The sequence below is a fragment of the Salvelinus alpinus genome, chromosome 27 (genome assembly GCF_045679555.1).
Source record: "Salvelinus alpinus chromosome 27, SLU_Salpinus.1, whole genome shotgun sequence".
In the NCBI taxonomy this organism is placed as follows: Eukaryota; Metazoa; Chordata; class Actinopteri; order Salmoniformes; family Salmonidae; genus Salvelinus; species Salvelinus alpinus.
In genome coordinates this window covers 37204890-37217020 of record NC_092112.1, presented here as the reverse complement: position 1 = coordinate 37217020, position 12131 = coordinate 37204890, and the positions used below count along the sequence as shown (strand labels likewise).

Here is a 12131-nt window from a genome sequence, read left to right as displayed (position 1 = left end):
AGCTTACCTGGGAATAGGTGCGGAGCGGAATCCACAGTGTCATGGCCGACCATCTGCATTCCTTCCCTCCTTCCCTTCCAGCTCCTGCACAGGATCACATTAATATTCCTTTGAAGCCTGTTTCAACTGCAGCCAGATCTCCCTCCTCACTCGCTCTCTCTCTCTCTCTATCGCTCTCTGTCTCTCTCTCTCTCCTTCGCTCATCTCACTCTCCTTCTCCCTTACACTCTCTCATTTGTACTCTCTCTTTCTTTCTCACTGTATTTCATTGTCCTTCTCTCTCCCCCTCTTCTCTCTCTCCTTTTTATCACTCTCCCAGTTATCCTACTTGAGGGAGGGACACACCTGACTCGTGTTGCATTACCTTTAGTCAGGAGTTCCCCCTATCACAAACACACACGGATAGACACAGAAAAGGGTGGTGGGTGCCGATGCCTTTGACAGAGCATGTTGATTGGTTCAGAATGGTTGCTGCCTCTTGTAGGAGAGTGGAGTAGCTATTTTTAGATCAAGGGGTAGCTGGGTGAGAAAGACTGAGGAGGGGTGGTTGTGTGTGTAAGGAATACTGCAGTCTTAAAGGAAGTTCCCCCTTCCACACACACACATGCACACACACGCATACACACACAACGAGCACACACGCACATACACACACACACACACACACAGCATTGTCCCTCTAATTCAGGGTAGTGTGTGTTCCACGTGCCCGTTCTCTCTCTCTCTCTCTCTCTCTCTCTCTCTCTCTCTCTCTCTCTCTCTCTCTCTCTCTCTCTCTCTCTCTCTCTCCCTCTCTCGCTCTCTCTCGCTCTCTCTCGCTCTCTCTCTCTGTGCAAATGTCAGCAGTCTCCAATGTATTTTCCAGAGCACTGGCCTACACTCTCTGTTTACCTCTGTCCCCACAGCAATCCCTTTATCCTCACTTCCCCCTCTTCTATCTCATCCCTTTCTCTCTCTCATTTTCCTCACCCTCCTCCCGCTCTCTCACCCCCCGCTCTTGCATTTTCCTCACCCTCCTCCTCTCTGTCATCCCTTTCTTTTTGTCTCCCTCTCTCTCCCCCTCCCCCTCGCTCTCTCCCCCCTCCTGCTCTCCATCCCTCTCGATCTCTCCTTCTCAGCACCCCCCCTTCACTTTTCCCTCTCCCTCTCTTTTTGTCAGTGGTTAAACATTTAACCGTTTCCTGGCGTCCACGTCTCGTTAGTTGTGCTATGGAGTTAGTTGGGTGCACTGATGATGCATTGTCGCATTATACATCTGCCTATTTATAAAGTGATATTTTTGTATCTTATATAAGCTCGCCTGTCCTTAGTAATCACTTAGACCATGAAACACCTTGTCTCTTTCTTAGTGATGTCTGTCTGTCTCTCTCTCTCGCTCTCTCTGTCACTCTATCTCTGACCACAATGATGACTCATGTGGCTCACACCTGCTCAACAGTCACGGGGCACAGCAGTTGCAGATGTGTTAGCGTGTGTGTCTGTGGACTGGGGGGGATGCTTTTGTAATGTCTACATATTGGCCCACTTAACTGATGAGTTCTCTCTCTCTCTCCTGTTCTCTTCATCCAGTGAGTGACAGCTGTTTTAGGAACCTGGCAGAGGACCGCAGTGGAATCAACCTCAAAGATCTGGTGCACGACCCCTCCCTGTAAGTCTTCCGACTCTCAACCTCCAGCACATTCTACATGAGACAAGGGGACCATACACACGCACGCACGCACACACACACACACTCACTGGCTGCTCAGCCTGGTCGTTAGACCGTTAATCATCCTTAACAGTGACACACACATAAATGTCCATATGTTCTAGCATGTGTTGATCTTCTTACACCTTAGCACCACTGGTGCCATAATCCTAAAGCATCTCAGAGCATGACTGCTGATCTAGGATCAGTTTTACCTTCTCGATCATAATGAATAAGATGAAATGGACGGGGGAGCTGATTCCAGATCAGCACTCCTACTCTGAAACACTGGTGTTGCCCCATGGAAACCCTGGTCTGCTCTTATATGTTATAATAGCACGGGTGTGTTAGTGTATTAATGTCATAGGGCCTGTGCTGTAGCCCTCAGCCCAATCTAACGCCTGTCTGTCTGTCATGTCCTTTAGGGTGTAATATGGAGGCCTATGTGTGGAAGCCTGTGTCATGTCTCATACGTCACGCTGTCTTGGGACACACTGATGGAGCCAGCGCTGGCGCCACTAACTAGCTAGACTGTCAACCGGGCTGTCACACACTCATTAGCGTGTGTGTGGAGAGGAGGGTTGGATGTGTGTGTGTGTGTGTTCCTGGATGCATGCTTGCCTGTGTGTGTGTGTGTGTGTGTGTGTGTGTGTGTGTGTGTGTGTGTGTGTGTGTGTGTGTGTGTGTGTGTGTGTGTGTGTGTGTGTGTGTGTGTGTGTGTGTGTGTGTGTGTGTGTTTGCACGTGCGTGTGCGTGTGAATGTGTGTGTGTGTGTGTGTGTGTCAGTGTTAAGGACCAGGCTGGTTAGCCAAAGTGTGTGTGTCCATGTCTGGTGTAATATGATCCCAGTAGCTGATTTAGACTGCTCTGTCCCAATACTGGCAGTTGTCCCTCAGGGGGGGAGTGGCACTCAACAGGCAACTAGTGGTAGGGAGAGATAAATACCCCTAGGGAAATGGACATCACTACATCACTCGCACACATCAGAAGCCGTCAATGGATAACACATAATTCATTGACTACGAGCCTTGGGTTTTTCACAATGCCTTTACTGGCAACAGTAATAGCTTTCACTATATTTCTCAAGCAACAAATATGTACTTACTATATGAGCAACAAATGAGAACAACAAAATAAATAATCCTTAATGTAACCTACCCATCCTCTGGCTGTGGTTCAATGTGGAGTTGGAACTGAAGCAGGACTTTCCTTCCATAATAGCAATTTGACATGTAACAGTTGCATTTCCTTCAGTCATTTTCCACTGGTTAATAATGATTAGCCAGTGGAAGCATTGTAGAACAATTAAAACCACCGTCCTGAACTATTATTTATACTAAATGTTTTAGGGTCCGTACACAGACCAGCTATAGGTGCACATCCATAGACATACAGTACAGGTGTTTTCATCCAACACCACACAATAAGTAGGAAAAGAAGTTACTTCAGCTGCATTGACAAATATCGTCAATCACTAACGTTACTACAATAAAGAAAAATGACAAGTGATTGACTTCAAGGTATTGTTTAATGAACAGCAAGGCAAGCGTACACAATTATACATTCCATTTGCAGTAAATGCTTTAGATAGATTATTTAGATCCACTGGGTTTCACAAGACAATCTGGTTGGCTCAGGATTCCCTAAAACATTAAACAACACAAATTACAATTCATACAAATGTCAAAAGCCCATATAGCTAGCTAAAAATATGAGTCAGCTGATGTTAGCTAGTTAGCTAGCTAACTTTCTTAAACAGTGATTTTCGTAAAACAACTTTATGACCAAACAATATGCACAATAATTTGTCTTTGCATTAACCTCTAACGAGTCACAACCCCGGATCCGGGATCCCCCCCATCAAAAAAGCTGACTAGCATAGCCTAGCCTAAAGCCACAGGGATATCATATAATCAAATGTTCATGAAATCACAAGTCCAAGACACCAAATGAAAGATACAGATCTTGTGAATCCAGCCATCATTTCCGATTTTTTTTATGTTTTACAGGGAAGACACAATATGTAAATCTATTAGCTAACCACGATAGCAAAAGACACAACTTTTTTTTCTCCACCATTTTTTTCCTGCATGGGCAGCTATCACAATTTCGACTAAATAAAGATATATATAGCCACTAACCAAGAAACAACTTCATAAGATGACAGTCTGATAACATATTTATGGTATAGCATATGTTTTTTTTTTTTTATGTGCATATTTCAGGTATAAATCACAGTTCTACATTGCAGCTGCAATCTGAAATAGCGTTGGAAGCAGCCGGAATAATTACAGAGACCGACGTCAATTACCAAAATACTCATCCTAAAACATTTCTGAAAAATACACAGCATACAGCAAATGAAAGCCCAACATCTTGTGAATCCAGCCATCATTTCTGATTTTTAAAATGTTTTACAGGGAAGACACAATATGTAAATCTATTAGCTAACCACGTTAGCAAAAGACACTACTTTTTTTACTCCACCAGTTTTTTACTCCATCAGTAGCTATCACTAATTCGACTAAATAAAAATATATATAGCCACTAACCAAGAAACAACTTCATAAGATGACAGTCTGATAACATATTTATGGTATAGCATATGTTTTTTTTAGAAAAATGTGCATTTTTCAGGTATAAATCACAGTTTACCATTGCAGCCACTATCACAAAACTCACCCAAAGCGACTAGAATAACTACAGAGAGCAACGTGTATTACCTAATTACTCATCTTAAAACATTTCTGAAAAATACACAGCGTACAGCAAATGAAAGCCCAACATCTTGTGAATCCAGACAATATTTCAGATTTTCTAAGTGTTTTACAGCGAAAACACAATATATCGTTATATTAGCATACCACATGAGCTAACATCACCCCAGCATTGATTCAAGGCAAAAAGCGCGATAACGTTATCACCACCAAAATATATTAATTTTTTCACTAACCTTCTCAGAATTCTTCAGATGACAGTCCTGTAACATCATATTACACAATGCATATAGAGTTTGTTCAAAAATGTGCATATTTAGCATCACAAATTGTGGTTATGCTATGTAATCAGTCAAAACATGGCATGCATTCTGGCCGGCGCCATCTTGGAAGGGCACCTAAGTTTACGATTATTTATCGATTAGATTGACTAAAAAAATACAGGTTGAACAGCTAATGAAAGATGCATTGGTTATTAATGCAACCGCTGATTTAGATTTTTAAAATTAACGTTACTAGACATACAGTGTGCGTTACAGCCAGACTAGTGCCGCAATAATGACCGAAAAATGCGTTTACATTTTTCCACATAAATACGGAATAAAATCATAAATAGCTCTTACTTTTGGACGAGCTTCCATCAGAATCTTGGGCAAGGTGTCCTTTTGTCCAAAAGAATCGTTGCTTTGTTGTAAAACGTCCACTTCAACTTCGGAACTAGCAGCTAACAGTAGCTACGTGGCACACACATGTCCAAATCCTCAAACGCAATACTACGAAAATTCCGAAAATAGCAATATACTCGCATAAACTGATATAAATCGGTTTCAAATAACTTCGTTATGATGTTTCTAACACCTACACCGAATTAAATTACAGACGGACATATCTAAGGCCGATAACTGAGCGTTTCAAAATGCTATCCTGGGGTCTTGCGTTTTGTAATGGCGGAAGTCGAAAAGAGAGCGCACCTCGTTCCTTGCCCTTTTATAAGCTCTGAGAAATACGTAGAAACACCATTCCACTTCTCATTGGTTACTGACATCCAGGGGAAGGCGGGTGCAGTTGATTTCGATCCATAGGGCAAACACAGAGCTTTAAACTGATCCGAGATCAGAGCCTAGTTTTCAGACCTTCGCATGTCCTGTCATGATTTTCGCTGTAGAAAGAGTTCTGGTTCACCCACAGACATAATTCAAACGGTTTTAGAAACTAGAGATTGTTTTCTATCCAATAGTAATAATAATATGCATATTGTACGAGCAAGAATTGAGTACGAGGCAGTTTAATTTGGAGACGCAAAATGTCGAAGTTGAAACAGCACCCCCTGTAGTGACAAGAAGTTTTAACTAACATGTACATTTTTCGTTACATGATTTGTAAATGAGTCGTTAATAAGTTATAATGACTTACATTTCCTTCCATCCTCCTATTTTTGTCAGCCATCTTTCCTGCAGAAACTATCCAGCCGCGGGTCGCAGAGCTTCATGGGTAATTTGAGTACCACTCACTAGGAAGTCTGCAACTTGATTGGCTTTGTTTTGGAGGACGAACTAGAGGGCGGAATTGGCACTACGCGTAGCTCAAAATGTCATCAGAAAACCACTCCCACTCCGGGAGAAGTCTCTAAAACCCAACCCAAGGCAACAGTGACTAGGGTCTGATTTCAACGACAGTCTCATTTGGCATAGAGGAACAACGTCAATGTCTTATTTAGCGGACGTTCTTATACAGAACGACTTACAGGAGCAGTTAGGGTTCATTAAGTGTCTTGTTCATGGACAGATTTTAAACCTAGTCAGCTCAGGGATTCGAACCAGCGACCTTTCGGTTACTGGCCCAATGCTGTTATAAAATACAAAATAAAATACAATATAAATAGAAAATACTAAATAGTAGCAAGATGGCGATCACAGAGGTTATTTTTAATGAGTGCATTTCGCAAGTGTCTAGTTTGCGTCAACTAGCGTCACTAAAACCACTGCAAAGGTTTTGCCTGCAAACTTTGGTTTTCGAATTGCGACGTTCTGGCATGTCAGCCTCCTGATTTGTTGGGAGAGTTGTCTGTCCGAAGAGGACCCACCCCGTAAAAAATGTTTTTATCTTATTGAAGTTGTGAATAGAGTCTGCAATTGAAACCAGACCCTAACCCCCGTTGCCTAGGTTTGGGTTTTCGAGACGACTCCAGGTGGCTCACGGAGTCGCGAAAAACGGCCTCGGAGGGCTAAGGGGGTTATTGGGATTGAGCCTGACCCTCTACTCCCCTCTACAGGCTGTGCCATGCTGTGCCATGCTGTGCCATATTTCCACATCACGTGTTACTACCCCAGGATGACCAGCTGGAGACAAATTCTGTGTCTGGGACAGACACACACATAGACATCCATTCATGATTATTCACGCAGGGACACACATACGCACGCACACACAGACGTCCATTTACGCACACTCCAAACACAGGGCAGAGCCACCCACAGCCCACCAGAATCAGCCCAGACACTTTAAACCAGACAGCTGTCACTCAATGGAACACATTTTCTTTAAACACCAGTGGTCACCAACCACTTTCAGTCACTTTCAGAGTCAAAGTCTACCGCTCAGATTTTTCTTTTGTGCATGACTTGTAAGCCTATGCAACATTAACTTAATACATTTATATTTTAGTAATTTTGCAGACACTAGTCCAGAGTGACTTAAAGGAGCAATTCGAGTTAAGTGCACATTGGCAGATTTTCACCTAGTCGGCTTGGGGATTCGAACCAGCGACCTTTCGGTTACTGGCCCAATGCTCCTAACCACTAAAAAACTGTTCCGTAAGAATAATGTTGGCACAGTAGGCCTAATACATTATCTCAGCATATTGGCTATGTTTGGCCTGCCAATATCTTCTCAGACCATACTATCTTTCAAATCTCCAGCTACGGAGATAATTTGTTGTATTACGTGCGAGCAATAGTGGAGCATAATTAGCTTTGCTGGACTGATTGTACGGTACCTTCCTTTGATGGTATTTTATTCTTAAATGATATTGTAAATTGGAATGGTAGAGTTATGTCCTTCATGGAGTTGTACGGGAAGGTCTCCTCAATCCAAGAGTACAACCAATTGATTACAGCATTACCCCAAAAATGGAGGAGGCAGGTGGCAGCAGGAGGAGGTGGGGAACTGGTCTGTCTGCCCAATATAAAGGATCAAAACTTGAGAAGGAATGAAAATAGCATAAATAGGAAAGTCAGTTTCATTTGAGGACCAGGATGTTGACAACTGTGCCATACAGATTGCAAATAGTTGGGAAGAGATTTTTGATGTACCGATTCCAAGGTACATGGTCTATGTGTTGATACAGTATATAAAACAACGCAAGATTCAAGACTTTGTGCTTTTCAGCTAAAATTATTATATAGAATTCCACCAACAAAATGTTGAATATTTGGGGCATAAAATCATCAAAGCTCTGCAGATTTTGTTGTGAGGATACAGAATCAATAGACCGTTTGTTTTGGTATTGCCCTCAGGTAGCCTGTTTCTGGTCTCAGGTTCAGGAATGGCTGAAAATGCATAGCATTGATCTAAAATTGACCCTAGAAATAGTACTGTTAGGAGATTTGGAGAGACCAGGTCAGTCAATTACTAATATACAAATTCTCTTAGTAAAAGTATTAATTTTCATCTCGCAATCTGTGGATTCTATTCGATTAGATAGATTGAAATTGTATGTTAAACATCACAGCATAGTTGAAAGATATATGTTGCGTAGAAATCCGAAGACGGTCGGCCAGCAGAGATAGATGGGATGGGCTGAGGGAAGCTGAGGTTTGGGATCTGGAATTGTAGACAAGTGGGAGTGGAGGTTGGTTGAGAGACAGCTATTGGGGAACTGTGGGGTGATCTTGGAGGGTTCGGGTTCAGGTTTTTTGGCCTGGTGGGAGATCTGTCAACGTGCCCTTGAGCAGGGCATTGACCCTGGATACTTCTGTGTGTCGCTCTGAATGGGAATCTGTTGGATGACTGGTGCGGTGTAGTTGTTGAACGGCTTCACTGCAAGTATATTGTATGTTTCGGATATTCAATAAATATAAAAATAAATAAATAAATTTTTTAAATACAGTTGAAAGTATGTATTTGAAGTTTTTTAATAAATGTGAATATTTGTAGCTACTTTTCAAGTAAATACCTGGAGTCAACTTGCGCAATACGTTAGGAGATAAAGAACATTACGTTTTTCATTTCACCTGTCACATTATTTTTTGTTATGAAGCTTATGCTTGTTTACAAGCACACAACAACAAGAGACCGGGGCCTTGTGACTGTTGCGTATCATGCGCCAGGTGATCTAGTTACAATATGGAATTCACAACTAAATGTTTACCAGCTAGATATTTATAACTATTAAGTTACTGTCTAAAATGTGCTAAATGCTCTGCAGTTGTGCATTTGGTTTGCTAATTTAGTAGCTAGTTAAAAACCTCTCTGGGATAGGTGGGACTATTGCATCCCACTTGACCAAAAGCCAGGGAAAATGCAGAGTGCCAAATTCAAATAAAATTATATAAAAATCTAACTTTCATTAAATCACACATGTAAGATACCAAATTAAAGCTACACTCGTTGTGAATCCAGCCAACATGTCAGATTTCAAAAAGGCTTTTCGGCAAAAGCATAAGATGCTATTATCTGATGATAGCACAACAGTAAACAAAGAGAGTGTAGCATATTTCAACCCTGCAGACGCAACACAAAACGCAGAAATAAAATATAAATCATGCCAATATGTCCCATAAACATCACAAATGGTCCTTTTGTTCAATTAATTCCGTCCGTATATATCCAAAATGTCAATTTATTTGGCGCATTTGATCCAGAAAAAAACAGCTTCCAATTTGTGCAACGTCACTACAAAATATCTCAAAAGTTACGTGTAAACTTTGCCAAAACATTTCAAACTACTTTTGTAATACAACTTTAGGTATTTTTAAACGTTAATAATCGATCAAATTGAAGACGGGTCTATCTGTTTTCAATACAGGAGGACAACAAACTAACGCTACTTTTCTAGTCTTGCGCAACTCTCAAACAGTACACATAACATTACACTGATTCAAGGTGGCCGTACTTCTTCATTGCACAAAGGAATAACCTCAAACAATTTCCAAAGACTGGTGACATCCAGTGGAAGCGGTAGGAACTGCAAACAAGTCCCTTAGAAATCTAGTATCCCAATGAAACCTCATTGAACAGACAGTGACCTCAAAAAAAGAAAAATCTGAATGGTTAGTCCTCGGGGTTTTGTCTGCTACATAAGTTCTGTTATACTCACAGACATGATTCAAGCAGTTTTAGAAACTTCAGAGTGTTTTCTATCCAAATCTACTAATAATAAGCATATCTTATATTCTGGGGATGAGTAGAAGGAAGTTGAAATTGGGCACGCTATTTATCCAAAAGTGAAAATGCTGCCCCCTATCCTAGAGAAGTTAACAATCTAGCTAAGTGGATAGTTTCTTCCAAAATCAAGCATTCACTTCATAACAGCAGAGAATTCCCTCCTTGATCAAGAGCCTTGCTGGCTAATATTAGTTTTGTACGTGCAGCAAACTGTGAGTAGCTTGTTGTACTTGTATAGTTTAGGTCAGAAACTGTATAAAATGTTCACAATGAGCTCATTAGCATTTAGTTAGCATTCTCTACGGGTTTTTACATGTGCTTGTTAGCATTGGTAACCTTCAGATTACAAAGAATAGGTGGGGTTTGAAAGCAGCGCCCCTTGTGTTCTGTGCCGGTATTACCGAATATCCCGGGTATGGCACAAGGACGGTATGAAGGTATGACAATCTGGATACCGCCCAAGCCTACTTTAAACTCTTTTAACACATTCTCCTTGATATCAGTCTGCACAGTGTCCAATCAGTACACCAACACATAATGTATTCCCTCCTATTGAAGGAGTGTGAAGAGGTGTGTCAGTCGAGAGGGAGTTAGAGAGAGAGAGGGAGAGAGAGAGAGAGAGAGAGAGAGAGAGAGAGAGAGAGAGAGAGAGAGAGAGAGAGAGAGAGAGAGAGAGAGAGAGAGAGAGAGAAGGAAGAGAGAGAGGAAAGAGAGAGAGAGAGAGAGAGAGAGAGAGAGAGAGAGAGAGAGAGAGAGAGAGAGAGAGAGAGAGAGAGAGAGAGAGAGAGAGAGAGAGAGAGAGAGAGAGAGAGAGAGAGAGAGAGAGAGAGAATGCAAGACAGAGAGCGAAACAGAGAGAAAAAGAGAGAGACAAATAGCAAATAGAGAGAGAGAGAGACAAAACAAGACAGAGAGAGAGCGAGGGAGAGTTAGAGAGAGAGAGAAACAAATAGAGAGAGAGGGGTCATGAAAATGACACCCATTCTCAAGGACAGATGGGTTGTTGTCTGTTCTCAATGTGTACAGTTCTCCCCTCCTGCTTATTTGTGTGTGTGTGTGTGTGTGTGTGTGTGTGTGTGTGTGTGTGTGTGTGTGTGTGTGTGTGTGTGTGTGTGTGTGTGTGTGTGTGTGTGTGTGTGTGTGTGTGTGTGTGTGTGTGTGTGTGTGTGTGTGTGTGTGTGTGTTCACATGCGTGCATGCACATCTGTGTGTGTGGGTGGGTGTGTGTGTGTGTACATTCTGGAGCATGTGTACATGTGTGTGTTGAAGGTTGAATGAATATCCTCCTGGGTCTCCAGCCAACACCGTGTTGCCGCCCTCGAGCGACTTGGGTTGTAACATCCTTTGTCAATTTTACAAATTGTCGCAGCTAAAAATAGCGTCTGTATAAATCAGATGGGTGACAGTGTGCTCATTTCACCCACAGAGCAGCAGTCACTGGAAGGAGATAGACAAGACAGGTCCACTGGGCTGGTTGTGCTCTACGTTAGCAAGCTATCTTATGCTAGTCTGTGAATGTTTCTGTACTAGCCTGTTTGAGTCAGTGTTAGCATTGGCTAGCCTGTGCTAGCCTTAACTAGCGCCTGCTAGCCTGCAATGTGTTAAGCTATGTTATCGTGCAAATGATCTGCTGTACATGGACTTGTCAAAATGACGTCGTATCCCAGGTTGCGGCAAATTACATGTTGGAGGGGTAGTGGATAGTTCAGAGAATAAGAGATTGAGGGGAGACAGAATTCTGCAATTTGACCCTTTTTATACTACAGAGACAAGCTGAACTAAGCCAAGGTGAGCTGTACTGAGCTGGCCTGGTTACGCATCCACCATAGTTGCTGCAACTGTGCTTGAAAGGACAAAGTGAAAGGAAAATCCCAGGCAACGCAGTACAGATTAGATATGCATGATAGTGTGGAGTCCTAAATATAGCTGGGTTGGGTTGTTCTTGAGTGTATCTCTGTCTGAGTTTGTCTAAGTGTGTGTCTGTGTGTCTAAGTGTGTGTCTCTGTGTGTCTCTTTGCTAGTGTTTCAGTGTGTGATTGTTACAGTGCGTGTAGCACTGGGAGGGTAACACCGTACAGAGCACTCAGAGCACTCAACACTGGCTGGTGGTGGGGGTTGTGTGTGTGTCATGCGAGGAGAGTCCCCTCAAAGACACACATATACATCCCTCTCACTGCAGACAGGTTGAAAGGAATTGTTGACCCTTGAGAGCTTCCCTACATCGCTGCCATCACAGCCAGGCTCTACTAAGATGTCTTGAAATAGTTAGGGCAGGGATGATGGTGCTGGCCCTCTGTTTGTGTGTGTGAGTGTGTACTTGTTTACCTACATTATCAGTAACC

At 42.3% G+C, this 12131-nt stretch overlaps 1 protein-coding gene across 10 annotated transcripts in view; it reads left to right on the top strand.

The window, feature by feature from the left end:
- The window catches only part of LOC139556499 (gephyrin-like), a 107012-nt gene that overhangs the window by 26424 nt on the left and 68457 nt on the right, over window positions 1–12131 (top strand). For all 10 annotated transcript variants that reach the window (XM_071370528.1, XM_071370527.1, XM_071370530.1 and 7 more), the window contains exon 2: window positions 1570–1648. In XM_071370528.1, the coding sequence (XP_071226629.1) occupies window positions 1570–1648 (79 nt within the window). The remainder of the gene's footprint in view (window positions 1–1569; window positions 1649–12131) is intronic.